The 19,847-nt window shown below is 45.4% G+C and overlaps 1 protein-coding gene across 2 annotated transcripts in view; it reads right to left on the reverse strand.

Annotated features, from left to right (window-relative positions):
• Nucleotides 1-46: 46 nt before the first annotated feature.
• Nucleotides 47-19,847, reverse strand: part of LOC118317876 (desmoplakin) — a 23,119-nt gene continuing 3,318 nt past the window's right edge. The window contains exons 5-24 of one of the 2 annotated variants that reach the window (XM_035646948.2): nucleotides 19,490-19,615; nucleotides 18,509-18,568; nucleotides 18,254-18,421; nucleotides 17,364-17,468; nucleotides 17,157-17,252; nucleotides 16,318-16,443; nucleotides 15,497-15,649; nucleotides 15,203-15,357; nucleotides 14,956-15,082; nucleotides 14,410-14,596; nucleotides 13,120-13,475; nucleotides 12,825-13,003; nucleotides 11,950-12,088; nucleotides 11,631-11,824; nucleotides 11,257-11,419; nucleotides 11,076-11,159; nucleotides 10,800-10,907; nucleotides 10,547-10,645; nucleotides 8,199-10,016; nucleotides 47-7,002 (exon numbers count right to left, since the gene is read on the reverse strand). In XM_035646948.2, coding sequence (XP_035502841.2) covers nucleotides 688-7,002; nucleotides 8,199-10,016; nucleotides 10,547-10,645; nucleotides 10,800-10,907; nucleotides 11,076-11,159; nucleotides 11,257-11,419; nucleotides 11,631-11,824; nucleotides 11,950-12,088; nucleotides 12,825-13,003; nucleotides 13,120-13,475; nucleotides 14,410-14,596; nucleotides 14,956-15,082; nucleotides 15,203-15,357; nucleotides 15,497-15,649; nucleotides 16,318-16,443; nucleotides 17,157-17,252; nucleotides 17,364-17,468; nucleotides 18,254-18,421; nucleotides 18,509-18,568; nucleotides 19,490-19,615 — 10,758 coding nt within the window. In that variant the 3' untranslated portion in view covers nucleotides 47-687. The remainder of the gene's footprint in view (nucleotides 7,003-8,198; nucleotides 10,017-10,546; nucleotides 10,646-10,799; nucleotides 10,908-11,075; nucleotides 11,160-11,256; nucleotides 11,420-11,630; nucleotides 11,825-11,949; nucleotides 12,089-12,824; nucleotides 13,004-13,119; nucleotides 13,476-14,409; nucleotides 14,597-14,955; nucleotides 15,083-15,202; nucleotides 15,358-15,496; nucleotides 15,650-16,317; nucleotides 16,444-17,156; nucleotides 17,253-17,363; nucleotides 17,469-18,253; nucleotides 18,422-18,508; nucleotides 18,569-19,489; nucleotides 19,616-19,847) is intronic. The other variant, XM_035646953.2, reaches the window with a different exon arrangement.

The following is a 19,847-nucleotide window of genomic DNA, read 5'->3' on the forward strand; positions in this document are numbered from 1 at the left end:
TGCGTGAAACTGACTATGATTAAGAACAGTACATGAAGCCACAGACTCAAACGTTAGGTTTTTTTTATTGTGAGATACTGAGAAAGTTACAAAAGTTTAAGCATGAAAGTACAAGGAACAATGGTTAACAACTGATCCAGTAAAAAAAAAGAAAAGAATTGTTAAGCTAATAAATGCAACCCAGCCATGCATCCCTCCTCGCACAAAACAGGATATTTTAATGTCAAATAAATGTAAACATACTACCCTTAATTTATCTTACCAATGCAAGGTTTAAAAAGTAGTTATATTCAAAAAAGATCCTAAAAAACAGATTTGAAATATGTCCATGCGAGAGTTTGGCCATTATTTTTAAGCCTATTTTAGGGGGCACCAACATTCATAATAACAAACACTTCATTTTCAAACCAAATACCTTAAGATGACTTGTATTAATAATAAAATCCATTCTCATTATAGTGTTCATGGTCATTGGACCCAGCATTTCAAAAGCATAGCAACACCAAACCTAAAACATAAAACTATTTAAAAAGTTCAAGAATTTTAAATGTTAAACTTGAATTTTTCTCCTCATACACAACTCACACATTTCTATTCTTTAACTCAGTTGCTTTTCCAAACATTAAAAATAGATGATTCAGTTGCAAGATAAGAGCTTGCATGTACATGACCCTTTCTTTGCATGATTTAATGGCTGGAGAAGTTGGAAAAGCTTGTATGACAGTAGCGAGTCGTTAATGAGGAGGAGGTGGGAGTGCCCAGGTCCACGCTGCTCCTGCGGGAGCTTCGTCGTGAGCCACTCCTGGAGCCTGTGGTGGATCCTGGGGCAGAGCTGACATTGTATGGACTGCTGATCCCTCTTGAGGACACAGTTGATGCCTGGAGCATTCTAACCCCAGTGCTTTCCTCCACCAGGCAATTATCCAGAGCCTCCTTGTAAGAGATCTTAAGTTTGCTCTTGGGGCAGGTCAGATTCTTTGTGTGGTGTCTGATGTCTTGGAGCTTCTGGGCTGATCTCACATCCAGCCAGTCCATTTTCAAAGCATCCTCTATGGATCTTCTGCAGCCCACTTCTGGGTCATAAAGCCCCCCAGTTACAAACTGGTACTCCAAGAACCTCTGCCCTGCCTCATGTGGCAGCCACATCTCCTTCAAGGCCTCAGCGGCAGACATCTTTTTCCTGGTTTTTACATCCTCAAAGCCAAAATAGGCTTTCTGTGCAGGCTTGAGCTTGGTGGCAAAGTCGTCATCTATTATGCCCTGGCGGGAGGCCTCTCGGATGCCAAGCCTACTGCCAGTTGTGGGATTGATGATTCCTCCAGTGCAGGCTTGGGCCTCCAGCAGTCTCAGACCAGTGATTGAATCCAACAGACCACGATTTACAGCCTCCATGATGGTTATCTTCTCTAGAGACTCTGTGTCAAAGATGGCACCCACAGGTTCCTGTTCACCCACTGCCTCAACAGGAGAGGCCAGAGTGATAGACATGCTGGCTTTATGCTTAAGGGAGTCAGGTGAGTCTGGAGCAAAACTGCTCATTTTACCACCACGCTCTGTGATAGTGGTAGTTCTTGTTGTGGTCATCTTGGCTAGAGTGGGTGATAAGGGTCTCGGCACAACTGATGATGATGATGTCATTGAGGCTTCTGATGTTCTTAAAGTTGATGATGATGTCAATGAAGATGTAACTGAAGATGCTGATGTTCTTGAAGTTAATGATGAGGCTGTCACTGAAGATAAAGCAGATGGTTTTGAGGTTGTTGATGATGATGATGATGAAAGTGATCCAGGTTTTGTCTTTTTAGTGATAATATCTGCAAATTCAGCGAGGGTGATGGTATGTGAGCGGTACTGATCTAGAACTGTATGGTCAATAACTCGCTTTTCAAGCAGATCATTAATGTCATACTGTTTTCCAGTCTTCTTGTCATTGATAACCAACCGTACAGAACCATCTGGAGCAGTGGTGGTGATGTCCTCCCACTCACACTCCTGCTGGGACAGCTCCAGATAAGTGTCGTAGTCAATATACCCTTTGTCATATGCTTCACGAACCGTCATCTCGTTATTAGTTTCTGGATCCACAATTACCACTCTCCTCGTTCTCATAGTGTTCTTGTGAGTTGACTCTAACTTTTTCTTGTCCACGATAGGCAGAAGAAAAAGGCCGGTCTTCTTATCTGTAATACAGCGTTTCTTAAGGTCCAGATAGGTAAGGTTTTCCTCCGTGTTGGGGTCAAAGAAACCCTTGGTATCATCATCCTCATCTGTCAGGATCTTGTTCATTTTTTCATCAAAGTAACCTCTCTTATAGGCTACATTCACGTCAATGCGATGACTGTGTTCAGGATCAATGATACCACCACTGGCAATTTGGGCCTCTAGTAGACGGATGCCATGACCTTTCTCCACTATACCTCTCTCCATGGCCTGAAGGAGAGAGATAATCTTGTCTGTACCAGGCATTTTGAAACCAGTCACAGCTCTCTCTGCTGCAAGCAGCTTATCCTTAAACTCTGGCCCAAAGAGTCTTTTATTATAGGCTTCACTAACAGTCAAATACAGGTTGTTGATGGGATCAATTATAAAACCTGAGGCAGCCTGGGCCTCAAGCAGTTCCAGGGTAGTCCCAGGTCGCAACAGCTTATCTTTCATGGCCTGATAGATGGGCATAACTTTATCGTTGGCTTCATCATAAACTCCTGCTATGCAGGCGGAACCTCTAAGGTAGGTGTGCAGACGGTCTTCAATCTCCTTACTTGTTAACTTGCCTTTGTTTAGTAGGTCTATATCAGACTGTTTCAGCAGGTTTGCATCGACCAGATCTGCGACTGACACCGGTTCCCTGAGCCCCCGGACAGTAAATTGCTCTTTAGTTTCAGGTAGAAACAAAAGACCTGTGCTTGGATTAGCTTTACATTTTTTCTTCAGAGATACATATGTGCTTGCTTGTTGGGATTCTGGGTCCAGATAACACTTAGGACCTTGATTCAGGGCCTGGTATAGGTCATCATCTATGAGACCCCGATCCATAGCAATGTCTTTCGGTAGGAAAACACTGATGGCGGGGTCCAAAATTCCCCCTACACACTCTTGAGCCTGAAGTATACGTAAAGCTGTGTCCTTGTCAATTAATCCCATCCTCATGGCCTGGCCTGCTGACAGGAGCTTGGTAGTATTTGGGTCTCTGTAACCTATGGCGGCAGCCTCAGCTGCAAATAACTTTGACTCATCCCCTTTATCCACTACTCCTCTGGCACATGCTTCTTTTACTGTCAGTTTCTGATTAGTTTTGGGGTCAATGATGTGGCCTGTAGCTGCCTGGGCGTCAAGTAGCAAATCAGCACAGCTAGAAGACATAATATTCTGTTTCTTTGCCTCTGTAAAGGTCATTTTCTTTAAAGGTCCAGCAGCAACACCAGCAATTGACCCTGTCCCCTTCAGGAAGACCCTCTTATCAACAGAAACATCTTGGACAGTTTTCTCCCCTTTTATAAGTTGGTGCAAAGTAGGTTTATCCAGCACCCCACATTCAAGCAACTGCTGTGCTGTGACTGTTTTACGGACACCGTCAAAAAGTAGTTTGGTGGGGTCAAAAGTCTCAGAGATGGGCAAAAGTTGTAGGCCTGTGCGAGGCTCTGTCTTACATCTTTCCTTCAAAGTCCCATAACTGACATCATTCTCAGGTTCTGGGTCAAGGTAACAAGCCGGACTCAGTTTTAGAGCATGACGGAGGTTTTCATCCAAAAGGTTGCGTTGGATAGCTGTGTCTTTTGGCAGGAACACACTGAGATTAGGATCTAGAATTCCCCCCACTGACTCCTGGGCCTGAAGGAGGCGTAGCCCAGTGTTCCTGTCAATTAGCCCCTTCTTCATGGCCTCAAACACTGAAAGAGGCTTGCCAGAACTAGGATCCTTGTATCCCACAGCAGCAGCCTCTGCTGCCAACAATCTGTCTCGATCACTAATGTCTACCACTCCTTTAGCACATGCCTCCTCTACTGTCAGCTTGTTATCAGTTTTAGGGTCAATGATGTGGCCTGTTGCAGCCTGAGCTTCCAACAGCAAATCTGCACAATCATCAGGCAGAAGCTTCTGTTTCTTCGCTTCTGACAAAGATATTTTTCCTTGACGCCCTGCCATCACTCCAGAAATAGGTCCAGTACCCTTCAGATAAACCATCTTTTCCACAGATACCTCTGGAACCGTTTTCTCCCCTTTCACTAGCTGGTTAAAAGTTGGCTTGTCAATGACTCCACATTCAAACAGCTGCTGTGCTGAGACTGACTTGCGGACCCCTTCAAACATTAGTTTGGAAGGGTCCTTCCGCTCAGTGATTGGCAGAATAATTAGGCCTGTGTGTGACTCTGTTTTGCATTTTTTCTTTAAAGCCCCATAGCTAGCATCACGCTCAGTGTCTGGGTCAAGATAATATTTAGGACTCTGGTTTAGCGCATACAAGAGGTCTTCATCCAAAAGATTGCGTTTTATAGCTATTTCTTTCGGGAGGAACACACTGAGGTTGGGATCTAGAATGCCCCCTGCAGACTCCTGGGCCTGCAGAAGGCGTAGCCCAGTCTTCCTGTCAATTAATCCCTTCTTCATTGCCTCAGACACTGAAACTGGCTTAGCAGTGCTAGGATCCCGGAAGCCCACAGCAGCAGCTTCTGCTGCCAAGAGTCTGTCTCGATCCCTATTGTCCACCACTCCCCTGGCACATGCTTCCTCTACTGTCAGCTTCTGATTGGTTTTGGGGTCAATTATGTGGCCTGTGGCAGCCTGAGCATCCAGTAGCATATCTGCACTATCTGTGGGCATAAGCATCTGTCTCTTGGCTTCAGATAAAGACATTTTCCCTAAAGGTCCAGCTGCCACAGCGGCAATTGATCCTGTTCCCTTAAGAAATACCTTCTTATCCACAGACACCTCTGGGACAGTTTTCTCACCCTTTATTAGCTGGTTAAATGTTGGTTTGTCGAGCACTCCGCAATCCAGCAACTGCTGTGCTGTTACTGGTTTACGTACACCATCAAAGATGAGTTTGGAAGAATCTAGCTTTTCAGTGATTGGCAAAAGCAGGAGACCTGTGTGGGGTTCTGTCTTGCATCTTTTCTTCAATGCCCCATAGCTGACATCCTGTTCAGTGTCTGGGTCAAGGTAACAAGCAGGACTCTTGTTAAGAGCATTACGAAGGTTTTCATCTAAAAGGTTGTGCTTGATTGCTGTGTCTTTAGGTAGAAACACACTGAGACTGGGATCTAGAATTCCTCCCACTGACTCCTGGGCTTGCAGGAGACGTAGCCCCGTATTCCTGTCAATTATTCCCTTCTTCATAGCCTCAAACACTGATAGAGGCTTGGATGCGCTCGAATCCTTGTATCCCATGGCAGCGGCCTCTGCTGCCAATAATTTGTCTCGATCTCTAATATCCACCAGTCCTCTGGCACATGCTTCCTCTACTGTCAGCTTCTTATTGTTTATAGGGTCAATGATGTGGCCTGTGGCCGCCTGGGCTTCCAGAAGCAAATCTGCACAACCATTACTCAGAAGCATTTGTTTCTTAGCCTCTGATAAGGACATTTTGCCTTGACTCCCTACTAAAACACCAGCAATGGGTCCAGTCCCCTTCAGATTGACATTTTTCTCTACAGACACATCTGGGACAGTTTTCTTGGCCTTTTCTAGGTCTTTAAGTGTTGGCTTGTCAAGGACTCCACAATCAAGCAGTTGCTTGGCTGTGACAGGTTTCCGAACTCCATCAAAGACAAGTTTTGACGGGTCTGTCTTATCAGAGACAGGAAGAAGCAGAAGGCCGGTGTGCGGATCTACCTTACATCTCTTCTTCATTGCCTTATAAGTAGTACCTTTCTCACTGTCTGGGTCCAGGTAGAGCTCAGGCCTCTTATTCAAAGCACGATTTATGTCATCATCAATTAGATCACGCTTAATGGCTGTGTCTTTGGGAAGGAACACACTAAGTACAGGATCTAGAATGCCTCCCACAGACTCCTGGGCTTGTAGCAGACGTAGTGTTGTGCTCTTGTCAACCAGTCCTTTCTTCATGGCCTGATATACTGAAATGGGTTTGCTTGTGCCAGGGCCACCATATCCTACAGCTGCGGCTTCTGCTGCTAACAACCTCTCTCTGTCCTCTTCATCAACTACACCTTGATCACATGCCTCCTGAACTGTCAACTTCTGGTTTGTTCTCGGGTCAATGATGTGGCCTGTGGCAGCCTGAGCATCCAGTAGTAGGTCAACGCTATCTGGTGGCAGGAGATTCTCTGTCTTGGCTTCGGTGAAAGTCATTTTGTGGAGAGGTCCACTGATGGAACCATGACCTTTTGGACTTTCAACAACCACGCCAGCAATCGGGCCTGTCCCTTTAAGGCTGATTTTTTTGTCGACAGATACCCCGGGGACAGTCTTTTGCCCCTTCACAAGCTGGTCAAATGTTAGCTTGTCTAACACACCACAGTCAAGTAGCTGGTTTGCTGTAACTGGCTTTCGGACTCCATCAAAAATCAAAGTTGCACCATCCAAGGTTGGGGGCTCTCTAGCGCTCTTAAGTTCGGTCTCCATGTTTTTTCTGACTATGGTCACATCTTGCAGTTCTTTCTGGATGGCTAACAGCCTATTTTTATATGTCTCCTCAAGCTCCCTGAGTTCCCTCATTAGCCTTTCAATCTCACTTTTCAAAGAGCTCTTTTCCCTCTCCATACGCTCCTTGTCTGTGTCATATTGCCTGATCAGACTCTGCTTGCCCTCATATTGGTCCTTCCAGTAACTTAAATCCTTCTTTACCCTTTCGTTCTCATCCTGTAGATGTTGTTTATTGCGAACCTCAGAATCGAGGGACAGTTTAATGCGATTGAGTTCCTCTTCTAGCCCTAGGGAGCGATCTTTGTCCTTATCGGACGATTGCAATTTCAGCAACAGAGCATCTCTCTCCTTTACAATCTCACTGTACTGTGACTGATAGGAATTCATCGTGGCTGTTGTCTGCAGAGGGGAATAAAGCAGAGAGAAAAGGTTTGTCAATGATGAGATGCATTGATGAATTTACATTGTGTCAAGGACTAACTTTTTTTGCATTTTACATCAAAGCATACAGTCATATAATCAATTATACTGGATGTGCGTAAAGGCGGGCCGCACACATACATGCTCTATTCATTTTTTTCCAGCAGCATAATATAGAAATATATCCAACATTGAGGTTTGTCTTAATTAGATGCAACAGAAGATTCAAATCAACAAATCATTTTCTGTGCTTGCTGTGAATCCACCATTCTTCATTTGTATTAATTTAAAATGTTAAGAAAATAGACAGAAGATGTCAAAATTTTCAATCTAAAACCATTTAAAAAAATGTTGCTGTTATTAATGATAATGACAGATACGAGTCTGTGTGCATTCCGCCAACATTTGTTTTGCTTGTTGAGTTAGCATTGTATTACGCAAACTGCTAATTCCCAAGAAAAACATGAAAACAAACAATATCTTACAAGACTGGGAAGTAATAGTATCTGGACAATGGTATTACAGTATTCCATTTTTAAAGAACATTATCCAGTTGAAAACTAGATAATTAAAACACTCAAATTTCTTTGATATTCTTTGTGGAATCAACTTTCCCAGTCCTGCAAAAAAAAATACCCATATGAACACTAAATTGTTTACAGCAACTACAACATAAGCAGACCAGCCTCTTTGACTATGACTTTGTTCAGATTGGAATAGTAACTGTGGACATTCTGTAAATTTGCAAAACAGCACAAATAGATTGTCGGATCTCAAACTGCAAGAAGAGGTTCCTTAAATAGTTTAAATATGAATTATTTCTTTTAAGTGTCCACCTGTGCCGTTTTCACAAATCTAGCAAAATGTGTCCAGTAAGACCATTGCGATGCGACAACAACATTGAAACTGCATTAGACTGGAGGACCGGCAGTAGTGATGTCACTGAGGATGTTGCATGCAAGCGATTGACATGCAAGGTAATTCAAACACATACAGATGTATGTGTTCAAATCAGAGTTACTGGGGGGGAAAGGCATCTACAGATGTTTTAGCAAGCATGCAAGCAAAAGTTTGGCTACAGACAGGTTCAGCTACTGGATTGTTCCACAGCAGGACTCTGATTTGATTTGGAAAGACGAGAACAGTCCAGGCCTAAGTGCCAAACTTCCATGTACCTCAGTGGCCATCTTTTGTATTCGCTCAGTCTCCAGCTTGAGTTTCTCCCTCTCGGAGGAGAGCTCTGAGACCAGGTTACGGTACTCTACATTGCTCCGCTCACTGGCCTTTAGCTGCAGGTCCAGGGCAGTGATCTGGGAGGAGAGCTCATCGTCACTTCCCTTTTTGGATTTCAACAGTTCCTCTTTATCATGTCTTGCTTTTCTTAGCTCCTCCTCCAGCCCCAGCCTCTCCTTGGTCTGGGTTTCTGTCATCTCCTTCAGTCTTTGAAGCTCAGCGGAGTTCTCGTTTACTTCCTTCATTTTTTCCTCCGTGGTTTTGTAAAGAAGAAGGTTTGCCTCCTTGACTCGCGCCTGCTCCTGGAGGAGTTGCCGCTGCAGAGCCTTCAGCTCAGCACTCAGCTTGGCCGTGTGCTCTGCAGAGGTCTTGCTTTGTCTCGAGCTTCTCTCCAGCTCCTCCTGCAACCTTTGACGCTCTTCTTCACCTCTCTTTCCTGACGTGCTGGCTTGTTCTTGGCTCTGGCGTAGAGCGGCGATGGTGCTCGTGTACTCTGTCATCGTCATGGTGGTCTTTTCCAGCTCTGTTTCCACCTGCCTTCTTCTGGCCACTTCGTCTTGGCTGGCCTTCCTCAGATTCTCCACCTGGCTCTCCAGCCCATCCCTCACGGTCTGCAGGTCCTTGATGCGTCCCTGTAGCCTGCTCACGTTTTGTTCTACCCTGCTTCGCTCCCTGCTCTCCATCTCCAGCTCTGACCGCATCTTCTCAAGCTCCCCCTGGCACTCCCTCAGCTGGGTCCCAGCTTTTGACAAATTGGTTAGCTTCACCTGCAGCTGGGCCAGACTCTCTTCAAGCACATCCTGCCCTTCCTCTGTGGTCTTTCTCCTGCGGGTCTCCTCCTCTAGAGTATGTGTGACGTAGACCAGCTGCTCAGTCTTTTCCTGCAGGGCGTTCATGACCTCCGCCAGCTCTTCTCTGTACTTGCTGCTCTCCTTGTCTCTCTGCCTCATCAGCACCTCCACCTGACTCTCCAGCTCTCTCCTCCTGCGCCCTTCCTCCGTGATGACAGCACGCTGACTGTGGGCTTCCTCCTCTGCCCTATTCTTTTGGTCCTCAGCCTGGCTGAAAGACATCCTGAGCCTCCTGAGCTCCTCCTCCATATCCTTCCTCTCCGCCTCCATCCTGTCATACTGCAGCCGGAGCTCAGCTGTATCCTCATCCCTCAGGGCCGCCAGTCTCTGAATGTCTGTGCGACTGACGCTGACGTGGGATTCGTAGCTCAGCTTTAAGTTACTGACCTCGGCACTGCATTGGCTCCTTACCTTTGATATCTCCTTCAGTAGCTCCTTAATCCTCGCTGCCTCCTCCGCCAGCTGCTGCCGCAGCTGTTCGATCTCGTGATCCTTAGTGACCACGCTCTTCTCCACCTCCACCTTGGACCAGCTGACCGTCTCCAGCTCCTTCTGCCTCTTCCTCAGCACTGACTCATACTCCTCCTGCTGCTGGGTGTAGCGCTCCTCTGCCAGCCTCCTCTTACTCTTTTCTTCCTCAAGCGAGTAGTTGAGTCGCCCCACCTGATCGTTGAGGTCTGCCAGCTGGTTCTGAGTGGTCTCTAGGCTTTCCTTGGTGGAGTTGCACTGGAGCGCCGTGTTTTGCTTGACTTCCTCCATCGACAGCAGCTGGTTCTGGGACTGGGACAGCTCCAGCTGGTAGCGGGCGACACTGTCTTCCAGTGATTTGTTCTTGGAGTTGCGGTCTTGCATGTCCTCCTTCAGCAGGCGAAGCTCTTCCTCCAACAGGTCAATCCTGGTGTTGCGCATCTGGAAGCAAGACAAAACAAAGATGAAAGCAGAGGTAGTTTTATGAACTGTACTCAAGAACATCTGGATGTAAGGAAAACACAACACTTCACAAACAGCTACTTAATCAACTGATTCAAATGGTTATAACTTCTTCACCCAACTTCGTGAAATGTTGCTTAACTTAATTTGGAATGTAACTTAACTTAAACTTAAATTCCTTTGCGAAGGTTGTTAAATTATGTTTTCATCGATTTCTACGAAATTTTGTGGAATACGAAATAAACGGGTGGATCCGAGATATATTTTTTTAAACTTTCTTTAAGATGCGGAGATAGGGCGTTAGCCTTAGCGGAGGTTTGTGCCATTCAATTTTAAAATGTAACTTAACTAAACTGAACATCAACTGATTATTATGATATAAATATGACAGATTTAGACTTTTTTTTCATTGGTTAAAAGTTTAAAACAAACAAAGGAAGCAAACATTTAAAAAAATAAAATAAATATATATATATATAAAGCAAGCACAAATATTCAAAGATCAGTACCTTGAGCTCCTCCATGTTTTTGAGCAGCTCTCCCAGGTATTTGTAGTAGTCACCAGAGAGGGTGAACAACTCCATGTAACGCGTCTGGAGATGTGTTGCCTGGAAAACAGAGAAAGAGCAAAGTCGAGGAATTAAATCACATCAGTCATCTCAGTGAATTTTGACCTCATCCCCTCTAACCTCTCAAACAGAAAACATATTTTTATTCTAGTACTGGTGGGTCCCGTGTTGGGTTCCACTGGAGTGCAGTTACCTCCTGATTGAGATCCATTGATGGGGACTTCAGCATTGTCCTCTTGATCGGGATGTTGAGCAAAGTCTCCAGGCCAGATGTGTAAGAGGCGAGGTATGCCTCATAGTCCTGTAAAGACACACAGTCACATTAGGATTGTACAGGAATGGGACGGACATAAAGGAGGATGAACAACCTGAAAACATAAAGCCTCTGGCCACGACCGTCACCGGCCACGGAGGCTTTAAATTCTAAAGTGAAAATCCTGCTTGTGCTGGACACAACCTGCGTCCTTACCTTGACAGAAGTCACACAGGCCTCGTTGTCCTTCAGCACACTGTCCAATGTCTCTCTCCTCGCTTTGATTTCCATGTTCAGTGCCTTGAAAAGCAACGATATCAAGATTCGTCAGATGGAAGTAGACCGACAGCAGGGTAAGCAAGCTAATCGAGAGCAAACCAAGGGCCGAGCAGCGGACCTTCTGGTTGTTGATGTTGTCTTTCAGTGTTTGGACGTTGTCTATCTTGGTGGCCTGCAGGGCGTCCTGTTTTTTCCGCGTGGCATCGATCCATTCATCAAAGGAGCTGCTGGTTTGCTTGTAGTGTTGTAGCTGGGGCAGATACAGCTGCAGATCCTGGAATCTGTCGACACAAGATTCAGGAGGAGGTCGCAATGAATTCAGCATCTCTCTCAAGAGGCACTTTGATAACCGTTCCAATTTGGAAAATATAGACAGGAAGTCTGAGAGGGATTTCGCTTGTACACAAAGCTCTAATCGAATTGGCTCTGAAAGTGTTAACTGGTTGACCCCTGACCCAGACTTCAGTTGAGAGAGAGAGAGACCTACTGTACCTCATGTCGATCTGTCCCTGGATTCGTCTCCAGCGGTCCAACAGCAGTCCCACCTGCTCAGTGTATTTGGACAGCATCAGGTCACACCTGTGGAAGGTACCGACCACTTGGCCGTTCCAGTGGCTCGCATTGGCCAACTGGGCCTCCATGGCGGCCACGACCTCCTTCTTCTGATCCAGCTCTGCTTTGATATTCTACACATGAACGGCAAAAATTAAGCCGAGTCGTGAAGCTGAAATGTCTACAACAGTTGAATTTAGACTAAAGCTCCAAATTCCCCACGCAGAGAAGTGTGAAAACAGGACGTCTTATACAACACCTTCAGCTCCGATATATAATCCTCCACTTCACTCGGCGACAGAGAGGTTGTATCTTTCTCCGTCAGTCTCGCCTCGTTAACTTTCACGATGTCCTCCGCTCGGGCCACACTCTCCAGCATGTCCATTAGAGCCTGCAGCCTGATGTAGATGGTAGAGATCAACGAGAGGCGGAGAAGGACGTCATCGCAGGGAGATGAGATGCAGTGTTTTTTTTTATAGATGGTGTGGGTGAGGTTTGTGTCATAATATCTTCCTGTTAATTTGTGGGTGTAAATGTGCATAACATATCTTTCCACCGATGGTTTCCAATCAAGAAACTAGAACGTTGTTGGAGGCGCCCCACAAGGATCATTACTGGGTCCCCTGCTTTTCTTTTGACATACAAAATCTACAAAAAAAATATTTCCCCAGCACCCATTTAGTATTGTTGTGTATTTCTAAGCCAATGATCCCATGTTTTATGTCTTCAGCTCCAGTGCAAACCAGGCTTAAACTAATTTGAAACTTCTTCCAAACTCCAAAAGACCAAAGGCCGAATTGTTGCTCTAATATGTTGCAAATTAGATTCATATGCAATTTCAATATATTTCTATTAGCTATCCTGTTTACATTGTAAACATTATTGCCATTTCCATATTTCCTTATGTTTATGCTGCATGTTTACTCATCTATTGCGTCTCCTTATTTGTACAATTCCCTTTGCTGCTGCAACAAAACAAATTTTCCCCTTGTTGGAATAATAAAGGATTTTCTTATTTGATCTTATTGACTGGATAAGTGAGAGGATATCCGGTCGATAAGAGAGAGTCGAGGACTTCCTGAGTTGGAGAGTCAAGGACCTCGTGAATTAAGAATTTTTGGTTTTGTTTTGTACCTCTGTAGGAAAGCAGCATAGCTGCTATCCAGGCTGCCCAGTCTTTCGTTGGTGCTGCCCAACTCGCTGCGGAGGAACTGGGCTTTATCTGAATCCTTCATGCCCTCCAGCTCCTTCAGGATATGCTCCCTCAGACGTGAGTATTCCTCACGAATCGAGTCTATGTCGCGCTGCTCCCCCTAAAAGAAAGCAGACAAATACAGTTGTGTTCACTCCCAGTGAATATGGTGTAAGACAACTTTTCAATGCTACACGCTTGTCGGTCTTGCGTCTCCTTCTGAATTTGCGTGTCCACCTCCAACTGTGTGATCCTGAGGCCGCACTCGTGCGCCCCGTCGTCCCCGAGGCAGATGTGAACGTGCTGGCTCAGCGAGCCCTCGGCCGCCTCCAGCCTCAGTCTGAGCGCTTGCAGATCTGATAGGCTGCGGGAGGTTGAGGAGGACACCTGCACCTTCTTCTTCGGCGGCTCTGTCTTGGTCACTTTCACCTCCTTCTTCACGTCCGCTTTCCTCGCCGCCAGCTTCTTCCTCTCCGCTTTCCGCCGCTCTTCCTCCAGCCTCCAGGCCTCCGCCTCCGCCTCCGCCTCCGCGGCAGCTCGTTCCTGCTGCTGCCCGGCTGATTCCTGTGCCACTACTTCTTCCTGATGTGCGACTGAGGGGAGACACAAGATATGTTTTATGAGATGAAACAGCCAAAGGAGAGTGTACAGTAGAAACAAACCAGTCGGACGGCAAAGAGCGTTCAAAGATGTTCCAGCTGTTACGCGATAAGCCGAAAAATGTACAATCAATGGAGATATGAAATAAAATTATTACAAAATGGTGGGACTTGTTTTGCACCTAAATTGTTCACAATGACAAAAGTAGTTTGTAGTTTGAAAAGACTGAAATCTTTATTTTATTTTTCAGATTTTGATACATGTCAAATTTGGATATTGTAATCAGCCTCTGACATGGCTCTACTCTACTAAAGACTAAATGGCAAAAATCATAGATAATTTGATTGCGTAATATTTGTCCTTCTTTGTAACAGCTGTTTTGAAGAGTCATTATCATCAGAACTAGCCTGGCATAGCCAGACTAATACTCAAATGCGTATTAGTCTGGGACCTGTCGGTTTGTCCTCGCCGACGGACGCGGACCAATCACGCGACGTCTGTTGAGCGACGCAAAATGTCAACAGACCAGAGCAGAGAGGGGATGATGTGATGTCTGCGATGTCTGTGATGATGATTCCACGACGTCTGTGAACGAGTGTCGCCGCTTTCGTGGGAAAAACATCGGGCGCTTTTAGTCAAATGCTCGTTCATCTGCGGCAGCCATCTTGGTTGTTTTCGAAAGTCGCTTCCCTCCGCGTTTGCGGTATAAACCCCGCCCGTTATCAGATGGTCGGTTTTGATTGGACCGACAAGTTTTCAGTCGGTGGGAAAATCACTTTCCAATGGAGGATGATCCAGACCGCGAGTCTGGGTCCCAGGCTATTACAGAACTACATACCAATGAAACATTGGCACTGCAGCAGTCATCGATCTCAACAAAGAGCATTTCATTTGCATTGGTCACACAGTGTTTTTCGTAATACTGACTGTAGGTCGGCAGCTCCACCACCAGCTGGTCGTAGCGGGCCTGGGCGCCGGTGAACTGCTTCTCCATGTTGCTCTTGTCCTCGTCGGCAAACATCTGCGAGCCGAGGTAGCTGCGCTTGAACTCTTCCCAGTGAGTCTCCAGGTTCTTGATCATCAGGCGATACTCCTCAGGACGCATCTTGGCCAGCTGAACACACACACACACACACACACACACACACACACACACACACACAGAGAGAGAGAAGAGAGAGAAGAGCCGTCAGAGAAACATAAGTTAAACCATTTCCATTACAACAATGATGATATTAACTTGTAATATAGATGAGTTGATGACATATCAGTTTTTTGGGGGGTTCATTTTTACGTAGTCTGAGAATCAGAGTGGTATCATGTTGTGAAACTGGTGATTTTAGTTGAAGGTGGCAGGTTGCCAGACAATATATATATATTGTATATATGTATATATATATACAGTTACGGAAAATGTTCGGAACAACATTTGTTCCAAGAGCGATTTCGGAGACAGTCATTCATCACACTTACCATGGATATGTTGAGGGAGTTGATGCTTCTGATATCCAGGAGACAGTACTGCCAGGCGATGAGACTCCTGGCGTTGATGTACAGCTGATTCCAGATGGACAGGATGGCCCCGTAGTACTGCTCGTTCCTTCGGACGACACGGAGAGGGACATTTTCGAAAACCTTCACTCCGCCCCGAAAGAAACCATTCTCCACCATTTCTCTCTTTGCGGCCAGGTTACTGTCCGTCGACACCTGCGCGACTTACTTGTGAGCCAGGCTGACGCTGATGGGGTTGGGCGGCGGTATGATCAGACACACGGACGGCACCAGCATGTCCAGTCCCCCCGGGCCGGTCACCTCCCACTTGCTGCGCTGACTGTTGTCATTCAGGATGGCCTCGTTGTCCTTGCAGATCACCTTCTGCAGAGACACGACGGGGGACAGGGACACGGCGGAATCACGCCCGGCTCCACACGCGAGCAATATCTGGACGGCTCGCGTCCGAGGGGAGCGCCGGTCGCTAAGCGCCTTGGGATACCCCGGTCGGGGGGAAACTCACCTGGTCTTGCTTGAAGTCGCACAGAGCCTTGACGATGACTTGGCTGCTGCTCTTGTCCTCGGGGTTCCTGGGCTTCAGTCTCACGATGCTCTTCGACTTGTTGACCAGATGCTGCACCTGCCTCTTGTTGTCCATGATCTTCTCCTTCTCCCTCTGCACACACATTCAGTTTGCGGATCAGTATCACTGACAGACTGTAGCTTGAAGGATAAACGGATTACAACTGGACAGAAAACTGCGTCACGGTCACTGACGTCACATGACAAGTTCCACATTTTATGGGGCCACAGGTCAAAGTTCGCAGTCTCCTCTAGTTTCATAGGTTTGTCCTGAAAAAACAGTCGACTGTCATAATCGTTCAATCATTTAGATGCATAAATTAAAAAAAAATCCCCAGTACGCAGTGATCCAGAATGAGCTCTTCTGCATAAGAAGCTATAACATCTGATGATTGATTGATTGATAAGCTGTGGATCACGTTGTCGGTTGCATCACGTCACTTTCCGACCTCATAGTGACGTTGTGATGACGTCTGCCATATGATCAGAAATAATTCTTTGATCCCTTTGAGCTTGAGGGCTGTGTATCTAGTTATAGAGACCTGGAAAAGTGCATTTTTGATTTAATGATGTAATTTGCATGATTTTTTTTTGTGATGTCACTTATCATATGACATCATATAAGATTTCAGTCTCTCTATTTCCATGTCCTGTGTTAAACTTGAATTTAATGCTTCAGTCCAGTGCTGTGTGTGTGCGTTAGTGTGTGTGTGTGTGTGTGTGTGTGTGTGTGTGTGTGTGTGCGTGTGTGTGTGTGTGTACCTCCAGTCCTTGGACCAGCTCCAGCAGGTTCTCCAGAGACGTGTTCTTGTCACAGGTGAACTTCCTACGAACGGTCTCGTGCTCCTTCTGCAGGATGCCGTACGTCTCGTTGGCCTCTTTGAAGAACTGTTCACACACGCACACGCACACGCACACACACACACACACACACACACACACACACACACACACACACACAATGTAAAGGTTACTATCTATTCCTGGGTTTTCATCAGTGAATATATACCAGTGAAGGATGTGTATTTATACGGTTTAGACACACTCATAACTTCATACAACACAAGATATGAGAGGTGACATCATAGGTTCCTTTTCCAATAATGGAAAGAATGAGTCGAGGCTCGAATTTAAATGTGTGAATTCAGCGTCAACTTCATGTCAGTTTGAAGTAAGATGTCGTTCTGCCACGTCAGCATGTTGGTGTACAGTAAAGTTGCGGCACCAAAACAATGAGCTGAAAGGCACCAATAAATAAATTATTGAATGAGCCTGTACTCTGACTTGCGTGGCTTAATCTTTGAGGCAAGCATATGATACTGGCAGGATCAACCAGGCAGCCTTACAAATGTACGAATGGTGCAATTAATTGCACCTTCACAAAAAAATGACTATAGTTTTAACCACCAGCATCTGGTTCCACGTTGCGACCCTGTCCCTCTCACGAGCTGCGTTGTGACAAAATGTATAGTGTCATTTTGAATTCAACTGAATCTAATTAAAAGGCCTCGTAGGGCAGGAGGTGCCTTGATAATTATCTCAGGGCTTTCACATAAAATATGAATTGAAGCGTCTCTGAGTTGCGTGTTTGGTCGCGTTACCTGGCTGTACGCTCCGTTCTCCTTCAGGTGAGTATCGATGCACTTGGTTATCTGAAGGAGCCAACTCCACTGGGTCTGCAGCGTGTCTTTGTACGCCTGGAACCACACACACACACACACACAGATTCATGAGAGAACTGGAATGATATAAAAGAACAAGTCTCCTGCTTACTACGCTTGTGAACGCATGTGTTTGTGTCCGCGCACCTCGATCTTGTCTGAGGCCGGGTGGTTGTTCTTCAGGAGCGCGTCCACTTTGGCTTTGAGTTTATTCAGGTCCTTCTCCTTGTCCTCCAGGGCGCTCATCAGGTTCTGTCACGGAGGAGGAGGTTTAGTTTAGTTTGGTCCCTTTTCAACCTATAGACAGTAAACTCAGTCTAGACTTAGATAAACAAACAAAAAAAATTGCATTTTTCTAGCATTAAAATCAACAAAAGCAACAAAAACCTTTTAACATCAGATTCATTTGTCAGCTCCCTTTAAATGACACAGAGCAATGAAAGAAATTAACATCAACAAAAAAATGTATATTATACATTTAAGCCTAGTTTTTATATTTGTGAGTCATCTTGAGTTTAAAGCTACAGTGTGTAATAATTTGACGAACTTACTCGCAGAAATTGAATATATTGTCCATAACTATGTGTTCATATATTTTCTAATCAACTCTGAATGAGGATAATATGGTTCCATGAGGTGGACCCGACCTCCGCGTGAGTCGCCACGTCTGCTACGTCGTGTTGAATTTCGCGTGCAGTTTGCAACTTTACCACCAGATGGAGCCACAAAATTACAAAAAATGACACACTGGCCCTTTAAATAATTTTTGTTACAATTTTCACAGGTTTACGAATCACTGGGGACAGGAAGAAAAATTAAAGATGCAGCTGGAGGGACGTTCTGCGGCGTCTGACTTGACTGCAGCTGCCAAAAGAATCGAATCCGGCTCAGGCGATTTGCTCGCTCACGAGACGCAGATTAACCTCGTGAACAAAAAAAGGCATTAGTGTCATTTCGGCTCACGGTGGGATTTCCACAGGAGAGTCAATGGACTCGGACGAATCTCTATTGGACGATTGAGACGTGTCTGCACTGACCGAGTAGCCCTCCTGCTTCTTGGGGATGTACTGGTCGATGTTCTTGTCTCCCCAGTCGAACACCAGCTCCTCCTCCTCCCGGTCGTTCACCCACATGATCTCCTTGGAAATCTCCTGGATGATCTCCTGCAGCTCTCGCAGCTGCTCCGTCCGACCGAACGACATTTGCTGGAGGGGAGAGACGGGGGAGTTTTAAAATAGAGACGCGGAGCAGGAAGTGATGATGAGTATTATTGGTTTTCCAGCTCCACTCACCTGGAGACTGTCCCACTCCTGGTCCAGGGCGTGAATATTCCCTTTGTCTCCTTTCTTGGCCTGACGGAAGAGAATCGTATTGAATTGTTGATCAAAGATGTTATTATTTTTAAATACTCGTGAAGATGAGGCCCTATGTAAATAAAAATCCCTTAAAGTACGGTCACTTTGTCCTTAATTTATCACTGAAAATATAACAACCTTATTTAAGGCCATAAATCCCTTGATTTGTCCTTATGTTTTGTAAAGGGGCTCCTTTAAAACACCTTAAAGTTGAAAAACAAACTGTAGAACTTAAGGGTTGCATAACCCTTAAATTCCCTTTAATTTACAAGCAATCTGAAAATATTTATATATATATATATATATATATATATATATAAGCTTTAACCTAATCCTTAAAAGCACTTTAATAATAAATGCCCTTATTAATAGTTAAGTAGAACTGTGCAATGGTCTGGATCAGTTACACACACACAGACACACACACAGATTGTTAAACCCTAAATATGTGACAAATTTTGGATTTGTGAATATGGGAAAAATTTGATTGATTGATGATTGATTCATTGCTTTAATGTTTCCTTCTGTCTGGCAGTCAGACCCTCAACTTAGTTCATAATGAATTACTCTCTGTAAGGAGGCAAACGTGTACAGGAACAATTGATTCGTTTTTGGTGCAGATCCAAATTATTTTCTTAACACTGCAACACACTTGAATATTTTTGCGAAACAGCTGGACTGGCGTGCATGAGTGTGTGTGCATGCACTAGCATTATGACATAATTTAAAAGGATTATGTCACCAGGGCAGATGTGCTGTTCTTCAGTTTTCTTGTCGAACAGGAAAAGTATTTAAGTCAACGTATAAAGGCTTTTTGGATCTTCTGCTTTCAACAGCAACAAATTCCTGGTTTTCCCCCTAAAGTGTAAAGAATGAGGGTCAGGACACAGTGTGGACCCTGAGGCGAGCGGGACCCACCAGGTCGTCCCGGGCCCGGTCCACCTCGGGGCTCCTCTGGATGGAGCTGTGAAACTTCTGGTGGCTGATGAGCTGCTGCTCGATGGCGGCGGAGTCGTCTCCCCATTGGGCAGTTTCGATCAGACGCTGAAACACACCGAAAAGTTTTAAACACACTGAATACGGGAGGGAGGCAGAAAAACAAGGGATTCACGTCGCAACAACAACTCTCAGTGCAGAAGAGGCTATATGACCTATATGACCTATATGACCTATATGACCTATATGGCCTATACGACCTATATGACCTATATGACCTATATGGCCTATATGACCTATATGGCCTATACGACCTATATGACCTATATGGCCTATATGG

Source organism: Scophthalmus maximus, chromosome 13, assembly GCF_022379125.1.
Source record: "Scophthalmus maximus strain ysfricsl-2021 chromosome 13, ASM2237912v1, whole genome shotgun sequence".
NCBI classification, from domain to species: Eukaryota; Metazoa; Chordata; class Actinopteri; order Pleuronectiformes; family Scophthalmidae; genus Scophthalmus; species Scophthalmus maximus.